This window comes from Taudactylus pleione, unplaced genomic scaffold (assembly GCF_031769625.1).
Source record: "Taudactylus pleione unplaced genomic scaffold, aTauple2 ptg000155l, whole genome shotgun sequence".
In the NCBI taxonomy this organism is placed as follows: Eukaryota; Metazoa; Chordata; class Amphibia; order Anura; family Myobatrachidae; genus Taudactylus; species Taudactylus pleione.
This window is the reverse complement of record NW_028284557.1, coordinates 980,391-1,005,363: the sequence shown is the minus strand read 5'-3', so window position 1 is coordinate 1,005,363 and position 24,973 is coordinate 980,391. Positions and strand designations below refer to the sequence as shown.

Sequence of the window (24,973 nt, the reverse complement as noted above, 5' to 3'; positions counted from 1 at the left end):
CTATTCCCTCGTTATTTCATTATCAATTAAGCAGGTAAAAGGTCTGGAGTTGATTCTAGGTGTGACATTTGCATTTGGAATCAGTTGCTGTCGACTCTCAATATGAGATCCAAAGAGCTGTCACTGTCAGTGAAGCAAGCCATCATTAGGCTGAAAAATCAAAACAAACCCATCAGAGAGATAGCAAAAACATTAGGTGTGGCCAAATCAACTGTTTGGAACATTCTTAAAAAGAAAGAACGCATCGGAGAGCTCAGCAACACCAAAAGACCCGGAAGACCACGGAAAACAACTGTGGAGGATGACCAAAATAATTATTTCCCTGGTGAAGAAAAACCCCTTCACAACAGTTGGCCAAATCAAGAACACTATCCAGGAGGTAGGTGTATATGTGTCAAAGTCAACAATCAAGAGAAGACTTCACAAGAGTGAATATAGAGGGTTCACCACAAGATGCAAACCATTGGTGAGCCACAAAAACAGGAACACCAGATTAGAGTTTGCCAAACAACATCTAAAAAAACCATTACAGTTCTGGAACAACATTCTATTGACAGATGAGACAAAGATCAACTTGTACCATAGTGATGGGAAGAGAAGAGTATGGAGAAGGAAAGGAACTGCTCATGATCCAAAACATACCACCTAATCAGTGAAGCATGGTGGTGGTAGTGTCATGGCGTGGGCATGTATGGCTGCCAATGGAACTGGTTCCCTTGTTTTTATTGATGGTGTGACTGCTGACAAAAGCAGCAGAATTAATTCTGAAGTGTTTCGGGCAATATTATATGCTCATAATTCAGTCAAAAGCTTCAGAACTCATTGGACGGCGCTTCACAGTGCAGATGGACAATGACCCGAAGCATACTGCAAAAGCAGCCAAAGAGTTTTTTAAGGCTAAAAAGTGGAATGTTATGCAATGGCCAAGTCAATTCCCTGACCTGAATCCGATTGAGCATGCATTTCACTTGATGAAGACAAAACTGAAGGGAAAATGCCCCAAGAACAAGCAGGAACTGAAGACATTTGGAGTAGAGGCGTGGCAGAGCATCACCAGGGATGAAACCCAGCATCTGGTGATGTGTATGCGTTCCAGACTTCAGGCTGTAATTGCCTGCAAAGTATTTGCAACAAAGTATTAAAAAGTGAAAGTTAGATTTAGGATTGTTTAGTTTGTCCCATTACTTTTGGCCCCTTAAAAAGTGGGAGGCACATATAGAAACCGTTGTAATTCCTACACCGTTCACCTGATTTGGATGTAATTACCCTCAAATTAAATCTGAAAGTCTGCAGTTAAATCTTGTTTGTTTCATTTCAAAGCCATTGTGGTGGTGAATAGAGGACAAAATATGAAAATTCTGTCAATGTCCCAATATTTATGGACCTGACTGTATATTAGGGGTGCACTCACCAGTCTTAAATAGATTTCTTTTATTGAAATGGATAAAACAGCAGTTTACAGGATCAGTGTTTCGTTCCCGTGCCTGGACCTTGGCATTTGACCGAAAACATTGATCCTGTAAACTGCTGTTGTTTTATCTATTTGAATAAAAGAAATCTATTTAAGAAGACTGGTGAGTGCACCCCTAATTTTTTTTGTTTTTTTTTCAAACTGCTTGTTTAATCCTCAATATTTCAGTCCCCTCTGGGATCTTAATCATGAGCATAGTATGATTAGTTGTGGCCCTAGTAGGAGTCCTCCCTTTTATAGCACCTTCATCATTAAGTAACAAACACCGGTTCAACTTCCAGTTGCAAAGGAGTATGGGACCATAGCTGGCAAACTTGTGTTCCATGCACCGGAAATCCTGCAAGGCTGCAGTATTTTACACTGTACTTAAAAATGGTTTGCCAATTTCACAGTGTATGAGAGTACCCTGAAAATGTTCTGATGTTAGCACTGCAGAGTAATGCTGGCCATACACCTACACGACAAGCATAAGATCAGATTCATCATACGATTCCCTGGAGCTCCCTGGCAGTCCCGGCAGCATGTTTGTTGTTTTTCTTAGCACACGATCTGCCGTATGATCGATCATGTATCTCTCAGGCTCATTAGGGAAACAGTCATTGAAATTGAATTGCTGCACGATGGAACGCATGAACAAAATAAATGGAACGATCTGCACACGATACGATGGACAAGATGTGCTGCACATCTGATCATAAGATCCGATTATAGGAGCTGCAGGAGCGTGCATCGGATCTTATCTTACTAAAATAATACACGATTTTCACAAGATCCATCTTGTGACTCATCGAAAATCGGACAATCGGCCCAAAGTCCTGCAGGTGTATGGCCAGCTTTACAGGCATGGTGGAGGTTCCTTGCATGTTTGGGGCTGCCTTTCAGCAAATGGAGTTGGAATTGGTCAGGATTAATGGTGTCCTCAATGCTGAGAAATACAGGCAGGTGCTTATCCATCATGCAATACCATCAGGGAGGCGTCTGATTGGCTACAAAATTATTCTGCTGCAGGACAACGACCCCAAACATATAGCCAATGTCATTAAGAACGGTCTTCAGCATACAGAAGAACAAGGACTCTTGGAAGTGATGATATGGCTCCACAGAGCCCTGACTCAACATAGAGTCTGTCTGGGATTACCTGAAGAGACAGAAGGATTTGAGCAAGCCTACATCCACATTAGATCAAGATGTTCTGAACAACCTACCTGCCGAGTTCCTTCAAAAACTGTGCAAGTGTACCTAGAAGAATTGATGCTGTTTTTGAAGGCAAAGGGTGGTCACACCAAATATTGATTTGATTTAGATTTCTCTTCTGTTCATTCACTTTGCATTTTAATTGATAAAAATAAACTATTAACACTTTTCTTCTTCAGGGTCCATGGGGATCCACAGGGATACCTTGGGGTTTAGATGGAGGTTAGGACCAGACAGTTAAAGCTGTTGACTCCAAGGATGCACTGGCCTTCCCCCTATACCCCACCCCCAAGCAAGTGGCCTTTCAGTTAGTTCTGGTGTCTGCAGAAGTCAGATCACCATTTAGACAGTGTGCTGCTTTAGGCAGCCCATAAGCTTTTATTTATTTTATTTTACCACTGAGTGTTCAGCATCAGACCGTCCATGACACATCTGTGCTGACACTCCATCACCCCTCCTGGCGTCGCGACTCCAGTTCCGTCTGCTAATCTCTCCGGGCTTTCCGGGGACCTTGCTAGCTAGCCCCACAGGATTACCATAGATTGCAAAGTGGGTAGTCTTTCCTCCAGTCTTGGGACGGACCGGAGGACGCTGAGTGTGTACACTGGGGTATTCCGCGTGCTCCACCAAGACTACCTACATATGGTATGGCAAACCAGCGTCCCTGGGGTCAATAATAAGCCAGGGGAGGCCAGCTTTCCCTGTTTAAGCGGCCCCTCCCCCAGCTTAGGGTGCCATTCCGCAGGGTGTAAACTGCATTGAGCTGCATTTCCTCTCCGGCCACGCCCCTTCAGAGATATTCGGCGGCTATCCTCTCCAAGGCTCAGCCACAGTTATTTTAGGGAAACGCTGGGTCCTGGTCCCCCTACATACCTCTCCCTGGAGCTAGGTTATGTAGCGCTATAGCCTACCAGACATTAGAGTCTGAGTAGTTGATTTTAGTGCCAATTGTGCAGTTACTTTTCTGCATTGTATGCGATCTGCTAGCGCTGTGTGTCTGTTTGATATTTTCTCATGCTGTCAAACTTTGCCTATCACTTTTTTCTCTGTGTCCCTAACAATACCGGTGTATTAAGGGTCCATATACACTTCATTTCTCACTGGAGTTGTGAAGTTATCGCATACTGGGGCAGTTGCACTATACAAAGTGCCATAAATTTGCTGAAATTCTACAGCTTGAACAGGCTATTTATATTGCTTCACCCTTGATTTTGGCTTTTGTCACATACTCCATGGTTGTATACTGCCTCATACCATAGTGCTATACTACTCAACAATATGTCTAACACAGACAAGAGTAACAAAATAGCTACTGCACCCACATGCTCTCATGTAAATCATGTGCAGCAGGATTAAATGAGGATGATTTAATCCAAGAGGGACTTTGTGCCACCTGTTATAATACACCTGGCACATCAGTTCCCCCAGCCCATGTCCAAGAGCCCCCCTGGGCTTCCTTTACTTAGGTGCTAAATTCACTTGTTGACCGCCTAACCGTCGCGGCAGTCATTTCTCAATTGGGGTTGTCACAGCAGTCTTCCTTCTCTCCTGTCCTCCTCTTGCCGTTGGCTTGCTAACTAATTGAAGGGCCTCTGACTTGGGGGTGGAGTATAGTGGGAAGGATCAGTCCAATCTGGGAGTCAACCGCTAACTGTCTGGTCCTAACCTCCACCTAAACCTCAAGGTATCCCTGTGGACTCTATGGACTTCGAAAGAAAGAGAGTTAACGAAGGTACGTTTTACCATAACTCATTGTTTTTGAAAGCATTCTTACTTTGCAGCATTTTTTCCACACCTGCCTAAAACTTTTTCACAGTACTGTATATTGCATCCTTAATCCGGTAATTCCAATGTGAATAATGTGTGTGATTTAATCCAAGATAGCGATAAAACGGATATCCAGTGTTTTATTTATATATATATATATATATTACACCAATAATAGAATTCCTAGGCTTCATCAAAGGGGAGATGAGAATTGTCGACATTCTGCAGGGACCAGAGATTTAGTGTTAAGCACTAGGGGGAGGGTTAGGGATGCTCCTAGTCTGAAGCACCGCAGTTTGAGCCGGAAGTCACAATGATGTTGCTGCCAGACCCTGAAGACACCGCTGGAGCTGCCTTACTAGTTAAGTCACCGCTAAACCACCAAAAACCTTTTGTCAACAATCTAATCATGTCAACATTTCATCTTTGTTGACATTCTCCTGTCTACATTATGAAAGTAGATCAAAATATACTACACCTACACACAGACACATTTATAGATTATAGCAACATTGAGGTGTCCACTGTCTTTGCATCAATATAAGTATATAAACCATACTTAAATATCAGTTAAGCTCTGCATTAATACAGATTATTTTTTTTAAGCTCTGTGAGGTTCTTAGTGCAGATACTTTGTGTGCACTTGTTAATGTATTTAAAAATGAGGCATATTCAGAGGGGAAATGCTGAAGAAGTGGGATTTGTCACTTCTCTCTTATTACCCGGGTAATTGGAGAAAGGGTCCATTTGAGCCTCCACCGCACCTTAATGGAGCGTACACACGGTCAGATTTGTCAGACTTGTCAGATTTGTCAGATGAACGATTGAACGATTAAACTATCTGAACGATTTGAACGATTTGAACGATTTGAACGATTGAACGATTTTTGACTGCATTAAAATGAATGGAATCGTCCAAGTCTGACTGCAAACCCATCAGATGTCAGAAATCGTTATCTGACCATCGGGAACGCGCATCGTTGATCGTCCATCGTTCAGGCATGTCAGATATGAACGATTTTCCTTCAGATATGAACGACTGAACGATTTTTAAATCGTTATCGTTCATATCTGAAGGAAAAATCTGATCGTGTGTATGCACCATACTGTTTGAACTTTCAGCAATGATACTTTTCTGTTTATTCCAGACAAACAGCAAGGCGTTCACTGCCAAGACATCCTGTGTGAGGAGACGCTACCGGGAGTTTGTTTGGCTGAGAAAGCAGCTTCAGAAATATGCTGGTTTAGTGTGAGTAATGTGGTCCCTATGTACTTTTAGCACTTAGCAAATTGTATAGAAGCCGTTGTTATTAGTCTCTCCAAAATTAGTTCGGAGGGACAACTTCACATTGCAAAAAGGGATTTTTCCTTCTATTTTAATTATTCCTATGTATATGGCCGATATACGCGCTGGCTGTTCGTGGATCACCACAGCTAGTATGTGCTCCACTACACAATATATAAAGGGATTAGTATGCCAAATGTGGATTTTTGTCTCTTACTGTAGTTGAGCTCATGTTCTTAGTGAGAGAACCTTTAGCAGAGTAACATACTGTATCATAAATGTGTCTGCAATATTCATTGTTGTTTGAGTGTTTGGCTGAGATGTCTGTCAGACCTTTTTACTTTGTCAACTGCTGAGTTTTTCTTTGTCCGTAGAGGGGGACCTTGCGAAGCACAACTATCATGTTGTGCTCTCATGTGAGGGGCCCTGCAGCATTTTGAAAATGGTTGCTGTGTGGTTGTATTTGCATCAAAGCTGCTATTCTAGTGCACTATCTTCATTATTCTAGATAGCTGGCATATTGTATTTGCTTTCAACTCTTAAGCAGATATATAATGTTAAGTTAACTCTTTAGTCATCTGAGTAGAGACAGGAAAAAGAAACCCCCAGGAAGTTATACACTGAGGCTCCTCATTCCCTTGGTGTTTTTTTTTTTTTTTCCACCCTCTCAACTGAGTGAAATGAGCATGTGTAGTGTAGTGGTGGGTACACACCTGACCGACTTGTCCACCTACCCATGGATCTGCCTACCGAGTTGCCGATTGGTAAGTGAGTATTGGCTTACCAATCTGCCACTCAATATGACTGGCCTGACATCACAACTAGGCAGGCATTTAAATTTGTCCATCCATTTGAGATGTCAATGTTGGCTGTCCTTGCTGCAAGTGTAAGGGCTATTGGTGAGTCACCTGTACACACAGCAAGCTGCATTGATATATATGCATGATATATTGGCATAGGCTGTGTTGCATGCTCCACCGCAATATGTTGGTGATCGTCATCATTCAGAGACCTATCATCTGTACACACTGACAGATGCACTATGCAATGTGTCGTTAGTCGGCTGAACGAATGACATATAACATAGTGTGTACTCAGTAAAAGTGTACATGGTTTGTTATTTTGTAGGTAAAGTGCCTAACCCTCCCTCCTGGTGCCTAACACTAACCGTCGGGGTAAGTGCCTAAACCCTCCGGTGAGTGCCTAACCCAAAAAATATAGTAATAAAGTGTCGACCATTTTTGTGTCGATCTTTTGACACTGTAGACCATTTGTACATGTCGACCTTTTGTCCCTGTTGACCTATTGACTGTCTGGTGTCTGTCTAGACTTTGTCGACCTTTTTACTGTCGATCTATAGACCGGATCCCGGGCCCCTTGGGAAGATAGTTGCTACTATAGGAATTAGGAATTAGAAGTTCTTTTTTCAGTGAGGCTGACCTAAACTATTTCACACTGCATCTGCTACTGTACTGGCTCTTCAGGGTGGGTTAGATAAGGGTGTTACTCACTACCCTGAAAGTTCAGATGACTGCACTTGGTGACCCACGCATAGTTTATTTTGTTTATTTTTATTAACAGTTTCTTATATAGCGCAGCATATTCCGTTGCGCTTTACAATTGTAAACATCAATAGAACAAAACTGGGTAATAACAGACAGATATATAGGTAGGAAGGCCCTGCTCGCAAGCTTACAATCTATAGGGAAATAGGCATTGATACACAAGGATAGGTGCTGTATATTGCATTTTGGTCCAGCCAGAATGCACAGTTTCTTGGTGGGCTGCATGATCCATTTACTCCGGAATGTCGGCCAAATGTCATGAGGATGTGAGAGAAAGACTATGTGTGAGGTTGTGTGTGGACTGTGAAAGGGGATGTAATTACATATGGAGGCTATGAAGGTTATGTGGGTGGTTCTGGGAACTGATAAGCTTGCCTGAAGAGGTGAGTTTTCAGGGATCGCTTGAAGGATTGGAGACTAGAGGAAAGTCGTATTGTGCGTGGTAAGGCATTCCATAGAGTGGGTGCAGCCCGAAGAAAGTCCTGTAACCATGAATGGGAGCAAGTAATGCGTGGGGAAGAGAGATGCAGATCTTGTGCTGAGCGGAGAGGTCGGGTAGGGAGATATTTTGAAATGAGCGAAGAGATGTATGTTGGTGTGGTTTGGTTAATAGCCTTATGTGTAAGTAAGAGTATTTTGTATTGAATACGGTAGAAAACCGGCAACCAATGGAGGGACTGACAGAGCGGGGCAGCAGACGATGAACGTTTGGCAAGGAAGATAAGCCTTGCAGCTGCATTCATAATTGATTGTAATGGAGATATAATTGCTCCCACATTCCGTGTACGTAATGAAGTGCACAAATTTACCCATATGCATAGTCGTACATATTTTCCCCTTAGTGTATTATGTGCCCCTACATACATATAGGACACCCATGTAACACAACATTTGTACTGAGAAAAATACTGTATATGTTCAGTCTTCTTAAATGATCGTCTGGGGCATAAAAGTAGTAATAAATACATAATAATAAAGGTGTCCTCCATTGCTGAAGCGGTTATAATCCTTATGTGTTGTTAAACAGAAAAGTTAAGCTAAGGGTCAAATTAGATCAATCGTTCCTCTCTTCTCAGGAGGACATGTTAAAGTACCACAGTCATTAGTATTGGTACAAAATAAAATTCTGTTCTGCTACTAGTAACTTAATGTAAGCAGTACATTCTTACTATAATGAGAGTTATGGTAAGAACTTTACCTTTAACACTCTATTTTCCATAGGGTCCATAGGGAGACCTTGGGGTGTAGGTGGTGGATCAGAAATCCGGGCACCATGCAGTTAAAGCTTTAGCTCCCAGGATGCATCGGTCCATCCCCCTATACCCCGCCCCCGAGCCAGAGGTACCTCCGTTCGTGACAAGCCAAAGGCCGGAGGAGGAGAAGAGAGAAGTAAGACTGGTACACACAAGAATCACGTTCTCACGAGGAAGGAGACGGAAAACCGGTGACCAGAAACATCGCCCATATGAAGCCAGGTGTGTCAGGGCATGTGCCCTGTGGACCCTATGGACTTCAAAGAAAGAGAGTTAACAAAGGTAAGTTCTTATCAGAACTCTCATTTTCTTCTTCAGGGTCCATAGGCTCCACAAGGAGACCTTGGGGATGTCCCAAAGCAGTCCTTTTAAGGGTGGGGATGTTCCTGCGCTGAGAGGAGAATCTGGCGCCGAAAAGAAGATTCCTGAGAGGCGAAGGTATCAAAGACATAGAACCTGAGAAAGGTATGGACCGAGGACCACGTGGCCGCATTACAAAGCTGCTTAGCTGATGCACCACGGCCAACTGCCTACGAAGGACCCACAAAACGAGTAAAATGAGCAGAAACAGAAGCCGGAACAGGAAGGCCTACCTGCGTGTAAGCCTGTGAGATAGTCATGCGAAGCCATCTAGCCAATGTTTGTTTGTTGGCTGGCCATTCCTCCTTGTGAAATCCATAGAGCACAAATAAGAAATCTGATTTCTGAAGGGAACTGGTACACTCCACATATATTCTGAGAGCACGGACTACATCCAAAGAGCCCTCACCTGCCGAGAGGTTTTTTTGTGGTTGAAACCTTTTACCAGCTGATTGCCAGGCTGCAGCCATGTGTTCAGCTAGTTGATCCGATAGAGAGAATTCTGCTGAAGCCACTTTCAGAGGGTGCTTGGATTTAGGGGCTGGCTCTTCATCTTCTATTAATAAGATGGATCTGACAGCTCAACTCAGCTTTTACCGACTCATCCTCCTTCAGAGGGGAGTCGGGGTTTGAGAGATCGGCATCTACTGCCTCCTCAGATGATAATTCAGAATCTGAGAGTTGCGTGGACTGTGACAATAACACAGGATGCTTAGAGTGCTTACTGGGTAAGGGCTTCTCACCTTGCAACATGGTGTGAAAGGCATTCGATGTAGCCATTAGAATCTGCACAGAGTTAGAGTACGTCTACCCATGGTGGGGGCACAGGAGGTGCCTGTATCGCCTGAACCTGTTGTGGCTACCCCAAAGGGGGAATTATGGCCTGCTGTGATAACCCCATAGCGGGATAGATAGCCGGAACCGCCAGGTGGTCCGCAATAGTGGCCAGAACCTGAGAAAATGAAGCCATGGAGGGCTCTTTTGTACAGGCGCTGGGTTGTCTGATGGGCCTGTGGAGTATATCACTTACTACATAACCCATCTTTTACAAATCCTCCTCAATTAAGCCTGCAGCACTTATTTGCATGATAGCAGTATGGGTGCAGATGCCTGTTTGTTACTCCTGCCTTTGCTAGACATAGCTGCAGAGTAATATGGCACTGGGTATAATGCAACCACGGTGTATGTAGGATACTAGTAGGAATGCATTATACTGGTCCTGTCTTATGCTTGGGTAAGCTGCAGGAGCACGCAGCCCAAATATGGCACAGTGCAACGACCAACTGTATGTGACAAATCTCACAAATACTTAGTTCTATATATATGGGGCAGCACAGACTGTGTAATGGGTAGCATTACTGCCTCACAGCACTGGGGTCATGGGTTCGATTCCCACCACGACCCTACCTGTGCGGAGTTTGTATATTCTCCCTGTGCTTGCGTGGGTTTCCTCTGGGTACTCCGGTTTCCTCCCACACTCCAAAAATATACTGGTAGGTTAATTGGCTCCCAACAAAAATTAACCTTAGTGTGTATATGTGTGCGCTTCTGACTGATGTGAATGGCCAAATATTCTCTGTAAAGCGCTGTGGAATATGAGTGCGCTATATATATAACTGGTAATAAATAAATTAAAAATATAAATATATGTGAGGTACAGGAAAACCGATGAATACACCTGTATGTTAGGGCAAAGTCAGAAAAAAAAAAAAAGGGAAAGATATATGCTGACAGTATAGAAAACAGACAGGCAGTGCTAGCATTAGTCACATATAATGTAGAAATAACCTATAAATGCAAACTGGCACTACAATCAACTACACAGACTCCGTGTCTGGTAGGCTATAGCGCTACATACGCTGACTCCAGGGAGAGGTATGTAGGGGCACCGGATCCTGCATATGCCTGAGAGAGCTGTGGCTGTGCCTTAATAAAATGGCTGCCGGAGACCTCAGAGGGTGTCTGGCGGCGTCTCCGTTCCGTTTGGCATGGGCGCCGCCATCTTGCCTTCTGGCCATGTGATGCGGCTGGCCAATCCTGGTGAGTCACATGTTCCTTCCGGCCAGTAACAGCACGGCATGGGGTATTTAGGAAGGGTCAGTGCCTTCCTTCTTTGCCAGTGCAACGTGTATCTCAGCCTAGCTGAGAGGGAGTTCTCTATGCTTTCCTGTTCCTGTGAATTCGCTGTCTGCCAGTCTGCTGTCAGCTCCTAGCTCCCACTGGACTACCCCGCTTCCTCCATCACCCTTGCCTATACCTGAGTGCCTGATCCTGCTGACATCCTGCATTTCAGTTCACTACCTGCAAACCTGGCTTGATTATTTTCAGTTTCACTACCTGCACAACTGGACAGCTCTAATTGTTTTTACTTGGACATTAACCCTTTTGCTCCCACCACAGAACTCTTGTGCACATTTATATATTTCTGGACTTTTATTTACTGCCACATTATATGTCTACTCAAGCACTTATTAAAAATCCTAGTTTTATTTTCAAATCTGCTTCTGTGATCGCTCCTGCTACCCCCCCGGGTCCACAAACAACCCAGAACATAACCGTTTGCACTGGCCCCATGGAGCCGGCCACGGATCTGGAGTCAGGAGTGGATTTGTTACGGTGCATTTCTGGTCGTTTAGAAAATCTGGAAAACATGCAGCATCAGATGGCTCAATTTCTGCAAGAGATGTCCAAGCGACAAGATAGTTTGCAAACTTCCTTTTCTACCCCTGAAGTACCAGCATCTACATCCGCATCAGCGTCTGGGAATACAGAAGGTAGATCATCTCCCCGCTTACATCTTCCTTTACCAAGTAAATTTGATGGCAATCCTAAACTCTGCCGAGGATTCCTAAATCAGTATGACATACATTTTACCCTGCAGCCTGACAACCTTCTAACTGCAAGAACTAAAGTGGCTTATATAGTCTCTCTGTTATCCGGCCAGGCCTTGGAATGGGCGTCCGCACTCTGGGAGCGCTCAGATCCGCTGCTGGATAGTTACGCAGGCTTTGTGTCATCCTTCAGGAGGATTTTCGATGAACCTGGGCGTACTGTATCAGCATCATCAAACATCATGACACTGAGACAAAGGGTCCGTCCTGTCAGTCAATATGCCGTGCAATTTCAAATTTTAGCATCAGAGCTCAAATGGAATGAGGAAGCCCTCACCTCGGCCTTCTGGCATGGGTTGTCAGACCGACTAAAGGATGATCTAGTCACTCGAGAGCTTCCTACTAATCTGAAAGACATGATTTCGTTGTGTATCAAAGTTGATCTACGCTTCAGGGAACGTCAGGCTGAAAAAAACAGAACTGACCGGCAAAGGTCATTTGCCCCCTCCATTTCTACCCGACCCATTCCTTCTCCTACTGAAGAGGAGCCTATGCAGGTGAATCATACACACCTCTCCAAAGAAGAACGTCAGAGAAGAATGCAAAAGAACCTCTGTCTGTACTGCGGAGAGTCCGGTCACCTGCTGAACTCCTGCCCCCGTAAACCGGGAAATGCCAAATCCTAACTGACCCTGGAGACATCAAGTTAGGAGTTATGAACCCGTCTCCAAAAATTAAAGATTTCACGATTACCCTAGCCTTTGATCTTAAACCCAAACCTGTCTTTGCTACTGCTCTACTTGACTCGGGAGCAGCTGGAAATTTCATAACGTCTAGTTTCATAGATAAATTTCAGATTCCTTGTTTGTCTCTCCATGCCATCTCTCTGACCTCTATAGACGGACGCCCTCTAACTAACGGGATAGTCACCAAAGAGACTCAACCAGTATTGGTCCGAATTGGAGCACTTCATTCTGAGTCCTTAAAATTCCTGGTGATATCAGAGGCCTCTCAAGAAGTGGTTCTTGGTCTACCCTGGTTACGTCAACATAATCCCAGGATTGATTGGCGTTCTATGCAGATTCTGTCATGGGGTATGGACTGTCAGAAATCCTGTCTTCCAAAAATTCGACCTGTGAGAAAGACAGTACCATTAGTTTCTTCTGCCATTCCCAAGGAATATCAGATGTTCGCCGACGTTTTCTCTGAGCAACAAGCAAATATCTTACCCCCTCATAGGGAATGGGTCTGTCCAATTGAATTGATACCTGATAAGATACCACCTCGTGGTCGTACCTATCCTCTGTCCTTGCCTGAGACTCAAGCCATGACCGAGTACATCCGGGACAACCTGGCAAAGGGGTTCATTCGCCCCTCTACTTCACCTGCCGGAGCTGGGTTTTTCTTCGTTGGCAAGAAGGACTGTGGTCTAAGACCATGTATCGATTATCGAGGCCTTAATGACATTACTGTAAAGAATCGATACCCTCTTCCCCTGATTACTGAGTTGTTTGATAGGGTCAAGGGCTCTGTAATTTTTTCTAAATTAGATCTGAGAGGGGCTTACAACCTCATTCGTATCCGAGCTGGCGATGAATGGAAGACCGCTTTTAATACCAGAGATGGACATTTCGAGTATTTAGTAATGCCTTTTGGATTGTGTAACGCCCCTGCTGTCTTTCAAAGTTTCGTTAATGAGATTTTCCGGGATCTGTTATATGTTTCGGTTGTTGTCTATCTGGATGACATACTGATTTTTTCACCCTCTGTGGCTAAACATCAAGAACATGTTAAAGAAGTTCTGACCCGTTTGAGAGAAAACCACCTTTACTGCAAACTGGAGAAGTGTGTCTTTGGAGTGCCCAGTGTACCTTTTCTCGGCTATGTAATATCTGGCTCCAGTTTAGAAATGGACCCCAAGAAGGTACAAGCAATTCTGGATTGGATCCGACCTCAGACACTGAAAGCCATCCAGAGATTGTTGGGCTTCGCCAATTATTATAGACGCTTCATTAAGGGATTTTCTACACTGCTGGCTCCCATTACAGCCTTGACCCGCAAAGGTGCTAATCCTGCCCAATGGTCACCTGAGGCAGAGTCTGCTTTTCATCTTCTAAAACAGGCATTTATCTCAGCACCAGTTCTTCGACAACCAGATCTGGACAGGCCTTTTTTGTTGGAAGTGGACGCATCATCTGAAGCTGTGGGAGCAGTCTTGTCTCAACGTTATGAGGACAACAGAGTCCATCCGTGTGGGTTCTTTTCTAAAAAAAATTCTCACCTGCCGAAAGGAACTACGCCATAGGTGAGCAAGAACTACTAGCTGTAAAGTTGGCGTTGAAGGAATGGAGATATTTGCTAGAAGGCACCAAGTTTCCATTTACTGTATTTACGGACCATAGAAATCTCCTATTTCTCAAAAACCTCCAGTGTGTGAGTCCTCGTTTGGCCCGCTGGGCAATATTCTTTGCCAGATTTCAGTTCACCCTGACCTTCCGGTCTGGAGCACTTAATCAGAAGGCTGATGCCCTGTCGAGATCTCTCCTCTGTGATGATCAATCTGAAAATCAAAGCAATAGCCCTGTCTTGGAATCAAGAGTTTTCGCCGCATTACAAGTTCAGCCTCCTACGGGAAAATCATTTGTGGCCCCGGAATTAAGGAAGCAGCTTCTCACTTGGGCACATTCCTCTCGCTTCGCAGGGCACTCAGGCACTCGGAAGACCTTGGAGTTCCTGAAAAGACACTATTGGTGGCCTTCTATGAAGGCAGATATAATTGAGTTCATCTCTTCCTGCTCCTCCTGCGCCCAGCATAAATCATCACGACAAGCTCCAGCTGGGGAATTGCTTCCATTACCTACTCCATCACGTCCATGGACGCATCTCTCCATGGATTTCGTCACAGACCTGCCAGTCTCTCAAGGTTTCAACACTATCTGGGTTGTAAATTGTAATAGACCGATTTTCTAAGATGGTCCACTATATACCGTTGAAGTTACCTTCTGCCCCTGACCTGGCACAGTTGTTTGTCCAACACATATTTCGTCTACATGGCCTTCCTGCTGAAATTGTCCCTGACCGTGGTGTGCAATTTACTGCAAAATTCTGGAGGGCTTTGTGTTCTGTTCTTCAAGTGAAGTTAAACTTTTCCACGGCCTACCATCCGCAAAGCAACGGCTCCACCGAGAGAGTTAATCAAGATCTAGAGACTTTCTTAAGAATTTTTATGTCATCTTCCCAGGACAATTGGGCTGCCGTGGGCTGAGTTTGCACATAATGCTTCCTACCACTCGTCAACTAACCAAACGCCATTTCAGGTTGTATATGGCCTTCATCCTCGTGTTCCCGAATTTCGAAGCCTGCCTGTTTTCGATGTTCCGGCCGTGGAGGACACGGTGCGGAATTTTGCTGCCATCTGGACTCAAGTACAGTCTGATTTGTTGAAGGCATCCTCTCGCTATAAGACCCAGGCCGATAGAAAGCGTAGAATAGTTCCACGCATGCAAGTAGGAAACCAGGTCTGGTTGTCTACTCGGAACCTTTGTCTAAGAGTTCCGTCTATGAAATTCGCACCCCGCTTCATCGGTCCCCTCACCATAACAGAAGTCATTAATCCAGTGGCCTACCGTTTACAGTTACCCCCATACCTAAAAATTCCCAATTCCTTCCATGTTTCCTTTTTAAAGCCCCTAGTCCTGAATAAGTTCCATAATGCTCTATCTGCTTCTCCTCGAGTCCAGACGGAGAGAGGAGTTGAGTTTGAAGTCGCCCAGATCTTGGACTCTCGTCTGCGCAGAGGTCATCTTCAGTATTTGTTGGACTGGAAAGGTTACGGTCAAGAGGAACGATGCTGAACCGATGCTCGTGATGTCCACGCTCATCAGGAGATTCCATTCTGCCCATCCGGAGAAGCCTGGTGAGTGTCCTGAGGCCACCCCAAAAGGAGGGGGTACTGTCACGGCCAGGGCATTTCAGCATGGCGCTAGGCGGGTGTTACCTGTGAGGTCGTTGTGGCGCGGGCTGTCTGGTGGCGGAGCTGGTGTCTGGCGGGGGGCTTTGGCTGCGTGCGTTGTTGTGCGGCCCTGTTGTCACTCTGCGCTGATGAGGCCTGGCGGCGTCTCCGTTCTGTTTGGCATGGGCGCCGCCATCTTGCCTTCTGGCCATGTGATGCGGCTGGCCAATCCTGGTGAGTCACATGTTCCTTCCGGCCAGTAACAGCATGGCATGGGGTATTTAGGAAGGGTCAGTGCCTTCCTTCTTTGCCAGTGCAACGTGTATCTCAGCCTAGCTGAGAGGGAGTTCTCTGTGCTTTCCTGTTCCTGTGAATTCGCTGTCTGCCAGTCTGCTGTCAGCTCCTAGCTCCCACTGGACTACCCCGCTTCCTCCATCACCCTTGCCCATACTTGAGTGCCTGAGCCTGCTGACATCCTGCGCTTCAGTTCACTACCTGCAAACCTGGCTTGATTATTTTCAGTTTCACTACCTGCACACCTGGACAGCTCTAATTGTTTTACTTGGACATTAACCCTTTTGCTCCCACCACAGAACTCTTGTGCACATTTATATATTCCTGGACTTTTATTTACTGCCACATTATATGTTTACTCAAGCACTTATTAAAAATCCTAGTTTTATTTTCAAATCTGCTTCTGTGATCGCTCCTTCTACCCCCCCCGGGTCCACAATCAACCCAGAACATAACATCCGGTCTGTCCCCTGAGGTATGACTGCCCGCAGGGGTCACCGCGGGGTGACCTGCCTTACCTGTCCCCTTAGCGTCCGGCTGCAGTCTGGGTCCTCCTACGGGGCCTTAAAAACTAGCGAAATAGACTCCAGGGGGGCCCCCAAGTATGCCCCAGGTGTTTTTAAGTTTGCAGGTGGTTACGGCAGGTTGATTTTTATCGTTTTTTAAACATTCACTTTAGCAACTTTAAAATATGCTAGCACCCATTTTCATGTACCCCAAATTTGCTGGGACTACTTATTTCCTGCCAAAAAACGGCTAAATGCTAATCTTCACCACTTATGCAAAGTCGCTAAATAGCAGCTAATGAGATAATTTAAGTACCCCAAATACCTTCAGCAGGCCTATTCGGGTGTATCTATAGTGATCCCCAAAGTCGGAGCATCTTTTGGTGGGTGTCAGGCAGATTTCCCCAAATCTGACAGCATGGTTCGCCAGCTCCCGTTTTCGACGATTTCTAATTGAATACAGGGAAAAGCGTGGACGAGCGCGAAACTTTTTCGCCTTGGAAAACCAGCGATCTCGGCAAAAAGTCTGGCATGCAAAGAGTACGGGACTTTTCGCGCCAAATTGAATATGCCCCTAAAAGTAAAAGTAATAATAAAATAAAATGCCTTAGGGCTGCCTAAGCAGCCCACTGCATTAATGGTGACCAACTCTGGCCGGGCACCAGCGAAACTGAGGTGCCTCTGGCTTGGGGGCGGGCTATAGGGGGATGGACCGATGCATCCTGGGAGCTAAAGCTTTAACTGCGTGGTGCCCGGATTCCTGATCCACCACCTACACCCCAAGGTCTCCCTGTGGAGCCTATGGACCCTGAAGAAGAAATAGTTATTTTCACTTTCATTCTTCATCATAGTGCTGTATACAGGCAGCCACAGCAGTGATGTGATTTACAGTCCCTCTTCTGCAATCCCATTGTCCGAGTATAGAACTAGAGTTCCAGTTTGGGATGTAGGCAGGGAGCAGACATTGTAACATGCGCTCTGACTTCTGTATTCTTTACGCAAGAGGGTGATTAATGATCCAGCATGGTGTGCTGACAAAGGCAGGGTGCTTTTTTTACATTTCAAAGATGGGCAGGGTGTGACATCTGATGAAAGAGCCTAGCAAGAACACTAGTACTCATTGCTTTGAGGGGATATCCCCTATCCATACGCTTGGTCTCACACTTGCACTAGCCCTATCTCTGGTTCAAAAAAATCTACTTGAAAACCGGCTTCATTAGATACATGCACAACTCTGCATAGCACACTATCTTGACGACCCACCCTTTCTGGTCTCTGCTGGTGTAAGTGTACCATTACCACTCATGAAGTTCCCATCAGCTGGAAGTGGAGATGTATGCATCGCAGTTGCAACACTACATCGCCTGTAATTGTGCAGTCACTATGTCTCCATTTGGGATGTCGACATTTGCAATGTCAACAGCAGAATATCGACCTTGATTATGTCCAAATGGTTAAAATGAGAATATTGACCGAATGTTGACATTATCCTAATATCAACATTTCCATGAAAGTTAGGGTTACCATTTGGGTTAGGGATAGAATGACTACAAAAACAGTTTGACATGCTGAATGTCGACGTGATGTATTCTGACCATATTTAGATAATGAATGTAGACAGTGTGAATATTTAACATAAATACCAAACCCCTTGGGTGTGTGCTATAAGGTATGACTGCCATGGAGTTGCAGTACTTAATGCCAGTGGGATATTCCCACCCATGCTGCCTGTTTATCCTAGGTGGGGTGGAGAATACATGCGCTTTATGCATGTGTACTCGCTGCGCTGGCACTTGCCGCACTAAACCGCCGTCACTACGCAAACTGGCAACGTCACAACTCAGGTACATGAGAAGGCAACTTGTGCGCAGTATTTTTATAAAAGTTATAGGAGTTGAAATTTTGCTGGAGTTTGTCACACCCCACCTTGTTCACCAAAGGCTAGGCTGTGTAGGACAGCTTAGGAAGTCACACTATATACCTTCCGGGGAGTGTTTCTATCTCTACTCTGCTCGCTAGGAGGTTCACCCATATGTTATGGCTGCCGTGGCGTATTTCAGCAAATTTATAGGAATAGTAATTTATCTTGTTGGGGGTGGGGCAGTGATTCCTAATAGTAAACGTAAAGTAACTCCTTTTGTTTGGAGTTTGTATGTTCTCCACATGCTTGCTTGGGTTTCTTCTGTGTGCTCTGTTTTCTTCCCACACTCCCAATGACATTTTGTAGGCTGTTTTGCTTCTGACAGGACTAATCTGTGTGGTATGGAATACGGTTTGTACGCAGCTCCATTAGGGCAGGTATTGATGTAAATGATGAAATATACTCTGTAAAGTGTATTGTAATATGTATGTGCCATTATATACAATATAAATATTGCTCAGATAGTGTGATTGTGAACTCCTTTTTCTCTTTTCCTCAGGCCTGTCCCTGGGCTCCCAGGAAAACTTCCCTTTCACATGGGCTGCAGTGACGATTTTATTGAGCGCAGGCGACAAGGACTCCAGCACTTCTTGGAACAGTGAGTTTATACCTTTTTTATTTATTTTTTTTTGTCATGGTTTAGTCTTTTCATATATTTCCAGTACTTTCTGTGTAATGGAGGAAGAAAATTTACATTTCTGTGGTACTTTTTACTTAAGTATTGGCAGGGCCGGATTATAGACAGGGCGAACGGGGCGGTCGTCCAGGGGCCCCACACATTGCCCCTACCCAGCCCACTCTGCCACCTCCCTTGCCCGTCCGGCTGCTGCAAGCATAGCTGACTGCAAAGTCGGACCCTTCCCCTACTTACCTTCCAGTCTGTGATCCAGTTCGGCTTTCCTTCAGGCGGAGTGGATGTGCTCCTTGGCACTCTGCTCGCTTGCCTGGCTCCCTGCTCTATCAGCCCAGGCTGCTTGCTGCTCCTCTGTGAAAGCCGGGCCAGTGACAGCACCTCCAGCAGAAGGATGATGGCACGATGCGCACCAATCGCGGTCACTGGGCTCCTGACCGGTAACTCACCTGTGCCCTCCGCTGCCCATTGCGGCTGTGATGGGAGTCTCCAGCCGGCAACCTTGCATTGCAAGATTGCAGCTGGCTGCCCAGAGACCACCCTCCCTGCCAGATGCTCTACTGCCCCCAAAGCTCCTTACAAATGCCACCTGCCATGTGTCATACTATCATGCAGTGGCATAGGAGTGGCAACAGGTGATTAGCGTCAATTTGGTTGGGGCCCCCACAACTTAGTAGCCCCGGGGCCCCCACAAGTCTTAATCCAGCCCTGAGTGTTTGCCTCTGCAAACATTATGCTTATAGAGTGTTTTCATGTGTGCTGTGCCTTTCCTAAGTGCTATTGTAGGAATATCAATGTCATTTTAATTTTTACAATTTACACAATAAAGCATATACAATTGAAAATATTGGGTGCTTTTCTGTAACTGGCTGATATTTAGATTATTTTCCTCAAACCACTGACTTTGGCACGTTAAGACTAGGAAGAATCATGAAAGAACACTAAAGCTCCTCATGATGAATAGGAAATAAAATAAAGAGAAAAGAGCACAAAAATGCTCCCTGATCTTGAACTGTGAATCTTCGCTCTTGCATTGGCCTTGCTCGTGTCCGACCCTGGATTGAGCGATTAAGCTGCATACACCCACAACGATTTTGTTACCAACGATTTTATGAACGATATTCTGTCAGATTATCTGTCAGATTTTTTAAAGTGTAATGAACGATTTTTTTTTTGAACTACAAACGATTTCTGCATATTCCCTTAATGAAAATCGTTGAGTTGACAAGTCTGACTGAACTACAAACGTGAACGCGCATGGACGATTATCGTTCGTCGTTTGACTCAGAAAGTGAACGATTTTTTCAAACGATTGGAAATCTGTGCCACCCATTGATTTTACTCCAGGCACGGCACCCTCATCATTAGTAATGCCACGTGCACCAGCCCCATGCTAGGTGCAATAGGTCAGTCAGACACAGGTTCCCCCTTTGCCATGCGTGTGACTCAGAGTGGCAGAGTTTCTGACTCCCACCAGTCAGGGTGGCTGTGTGCTCTTGCATTATGTCCAACCCGAAAGACAGATCTGACCGAGATGGTGATATGCGGAAATTCACATCTGCGCTGTATCCAAAATCTGGCTGCTTGCGTGCGTCCACCTGCCTGCCTCAGAATCAGCCCCACTGTGCATGTATATAACATGTTTGCTATTCTTTTGTGTCAAGAAGTAAATGGAAGATTTATGAAAATTGTTAGGCACAATTATACACCTTTTAGACGCGTATGTGTGGTTGGGGATGAGAGAATTGATATTATATTTGACTGGTTACAAGTAAATTGTAGCAGGCATGACAAATAGTAGCCTTTGATTGCTGAGCATGTCTAATTGCTGCTTGTCCTTGTGTCAGCAGAGCTGTACAGAACATGGTCCTGTTGTCGGACAGTCAGCTGCACCTCTTCCTGCAGAGCCAGTTGGCAGTGACTGAGATCGAGGCCTGTGTCCAGGGGCGGCGGTCATACACTGCTACTGAAGCTATCCTGAATTATGCTATATCTAACCGAGGCTGGGTCCAGGAGGAAACTGAATAGATAGTGGCACCTAAACAAGAAGAGAAGGGAACTCAAAGTTAAATGCGTGAGGTCCTTTTTTATTGTTTAGAACGCACTGTTAAAGGGAAAACAGTACCTCAGTCTAGAACACTTTGCACTTTAAATTGTTCACTTGGGATCCATGAGCAAGGATATTATTTTAGAAACGGGGACACCGAATTCTTGTCCTATTTAGTATCTGGTGCGTTCTAATCCGTGCGAATACTGGCCCCATGTTGTGGGTATTTTCTGCAAAAGGTTTCTTAACCCAGAAGACTACTGACCTTTTTTTGTGCAACATTCACCTTTCAATTTCATCCATAAATCTGAAAAAGACTTGTGGTGATATTCATTCAGCTGGACCATCCACAAGATGGATACTGCAGTCAAAATGGCACTACCACAGCGTGGATAAATGACTCTATATGCTGGTGACCTGCACTGAGGACATACTGCACCTACTATTACAGTATTGTTCTATACTCCCTGCATCATCTAGACTGCAAATATAATTTATATTGTTATTATGTATTAGCCTCATCCATCCACTGGGCTGTAATTTATTATTTTTCATAGTAGTACAGCCACATATTCACTACTGGGCATGTTACATTAGAACTTGTTACAATAAATATAAAGCTGTAAAGTACATTAGATTTGTTGTTTTTTTTTTCTTTAGCAAATGTATTTGTATTCTGATGCAGCTTTGATATTTTTTATCAGTGAAACAGCAGAGATGGCCACACACTAGACCAACTTACATCCAACCAGCCAACTAGTTGAATGGTTGGAATGAAAGTCTGGTAACATATGGGAGTAAATGATGATCAGCAATTTGCTCCTAAATACCAGAAAACAGATGAAAATATTCGTCAGACACGTTTGTTAAATGTTTGATCTAAACTATTTGTTCAAACAACAGTTTTGGTCCATTTTCCGGCATTTGGGAGTAAATTGCTGATTGTCATTTGCTTTCATACCTTACCAGATTTTCATTCCAACCAATCAACTAGTTGGCTGGTTGGACAGACTCTTTAGATGTGTGGCCAGCTTAAGAGGCATATTCAATTGGGGGCGAGAATAGCAAAATTCCTGCACCTGCGAGATTTTTTCCTGCAGGTGTGGGATTTTTGCTATTCAATTAGGAGCAGGGTTTTTTCTATTTTGAGCACCTCCACAACAAGTCTGATTTTTCATTAATTTTATGAAAAATCAGCAGGACTTGCTCTGGGACCGAGGCAGCACCCACCCCTGAGGACTAATTAAGTAATTGGAAGTTTCCAATTAGCTTAATTAGTCATTAATTACTCACCTTTTGAGTAATTACTCTCCCTCCAGTGCCGACCCCGGTCTTCTGCAACAGCGGTGAGCTTGTCCGTTTGTGTGTGTGTGCCCCCTGTGTAAGTGTAATCCTCCGTAATGGGTGCTGGGAGAGCTAAATCTCCCAGCAGCCCTTGCTCCTCCCAGCAGACCCCTCCCCAGTGAAAAGATGGAGGGGAGGCAACCGGATAAGTGGCAATTTTCGGAGCTGATTACTGCGCGTTGTGTAAAAAAAAATATATAGATTTTTTTTTTTTAAAATTGGATACCACGGGTATTGGGAGTGCGCATACCCGGGGTAACCCAAAATTGGGCATGAGGTTTTTTACCTCACTAAACCTCGGGCCCAATTGAGTATGCCCCTAATACAGTACATTGGGCATGCTTATGCTGCCCATTCACTAGGCGATTATACCTAGTGATGGAGCGATAACGACGGTAGTTATCGCTCCATCTCTTGGTAATCGCCTGCTTCTCGGGCAGTAAAAGGTTAAAAATTACCAGAGATGCGCGCGCCCGCTGGTCGCTTTTAACTTCAATCATCGCCCGAACATGACGGTCAACTTGACGACCGCCGTCAGGTTGCCATGTTTGGGGATGATCTGCATACACTGAACTTTCAGTGTATGCAGTTCACCCCGTGGGAGACGACGGCGACTTAATCGTGCCATCGTTCCCCCTGCATCGCCAAATGGATGGGCAGCATTAGTCCTCCGATGACTGGAGGACTAAGCATGTGCATGAATTGTTCTGCACATGTGCAGATTTACTGGCCTCGCAAGCAGGTATAAATGGCCACTCTGAGTAACCTTAGGCTTACTCAGATGGTCGATGCTGCAAATACTGCAATCCATGTGGTTTGTTTGCCACAACCTCTTGAGGACATGTTGCTGTGACAGTGCTACGGTATATTGACAATCCTCTGAGATGCAGGGGCTCGCTGTGATTATTTGTTAGAGGAACTGCTTTTGAAGATTGGAGGCTCACAGAATTTGTGCTGGGAGGAGGAAACTAATGGACATCTACTTGGACCATACTTACTAAAGAGGTATAAGGGATCAAATATTGAGTTCTTGACATCTGCAATGAGAATTTATTTATTTATTTTTTTGAAAAGAACCAAATTGCGAACATTGGGTCTCATTCAGTCCTGCGCAAGCCCTGTAGCGAGAGAGAAATGCTCTCGTTCCAGGGCTCACTACAAAAGGGGCACCGTTTTGTAGGCGGGGTGGGGGGGGTGGCTGGCCAAACGGAGGAACGCCTGCCGTTTGGGGGCAGCCCCACTGACACTCACTTGTGATGTCAGTGGTGAGCTTCCAGCTCTATTAGAGCCGAAAGCTCACTGGGGCTTGCGGCAGACGAGACCCTACCACAAGGGTCTCGTTGCAAGCCCCGATGGTCGCGATGGCCTTGACTATCGTGACCATCAACCTGGCCTCTCGCCAAAGCTACAGCTTAGCGAGCGGCAAGGAGGCCAGCTCATTAAAGAGAAGCTGCCTCCCTCATTCAGAGCGAGCGCTCGCATTTTGCGAGCGGCTCTGAATGAGGTCCATTGTCTGAAGTTCCTATGTAGAACATATGCACGTTCAAGGAATCATAGTGCCAGGACAAGCTGAAGGCATGTACTGGTCGGCCCCGTTTCTCTTAATTATTGCCACATTGTATACATGGGGCATAGCGTCTTACTGTGCGCATGTGTGCCCCCTGACCATAATACCACCCCTCCAATAACTGGGCCAGGTTTTTCCATTGTTTATATCTTTTGCGCTCCAACCCTTCTTTTTCTGTCCTATCACAACATCCATCTTTGTGATGACAACACAGTATGCTTAGCTGGCTTTAGGGGTTTCTCACCCTTCAACATGGTCTGAAGGGCAGTAGAGGAAGCCGCCCTGTAGTTGAGAAAAGGTCTACCCATGGTGGAGGCACAGGAGGAGTCTGTATAATCTGTCGTGGTAATCCCTGTGAGGGAATAACGGTCTGCTGTGGTAACCCCACTGGGAAAAACAGCCGGAACCGCTAAGCGGCCTGCAATGGAGGCCAGAACCTGAGAAAAGGCAGCCCAAGGGAGCTCCTGTACCGGTGCTGGGGGGCTTGAAGTGCCTGGTGGCTTATAACACCTCACGCATAATCCATCTTGAACCAAATCCTCCTCACTTAAACCTGCAGCTCATAATCTGCAAGATAGCAGAATGGGTGCAGAAGTGTGCTTGTTACCCTTCTCAGACATATATGTAGAGTAATATAACACACAATATGGCACTGCGTATAATGCAACCACACGTATAGGATACCAGTAGGAGAACAATACACTGGTCCTGTCTGATGCTTGGGTAAACTGCAGGAGCCCATAGCCTAAATATGGCACAGTGCACCACACAACCGTATGTGTCAAACCTCACAAATATTTCTATAGATGTGAGGTATAGGAACCACCCTAACTACACCTGTTTTAGGGCAGAATCAGAGAAAAGGCGTGTGTATGTATGTATGTGTGTGTGTGTGTGTGTATATATATATATATATATATATATATATATATATATATATACACACACAGTAGAAAAAAAGGCACAGGCAGTGCTAGCATGTCAC

At 45.1% G+C, this 24,973-nt stretch overlaps 1 protein-coding gene across 3 annotated transcripts in view; it reads left to right on the top strand.

Moving 5' to 3' along the window:
- SNX11 (sorting nexin 11) overlaps positions 1–21,707 on the top strand; it is a 51,444-nt gene extending 29,737 nt beyond the window's left edge. For all 3 annotated transcript variants that reach the window (XM_088474568.1, XM_088474567.1, XM_088474566.1), the window contains exons 4-6: positions 5,581–5,681; positions 18,899–18,997; positions 20,881–21,707. In XM_088474568.1, the coding sequence (XP_088330694.1) occupies positions 5,581–5,681; positions 18,899–18,997; positions 20,881–21,058 (378 nt within the window). In that variant the 3' untranslated portion in view covers positions 21,059–21,707. The remainder of the gene's footprint in view (positions 1–5,580; positions 5,682–18,898; positions 18,998–20,880) is intronic.
- The last annotated feature ends 3,266 nt before the right edge of the window (positions 21,708–24,973 follow it).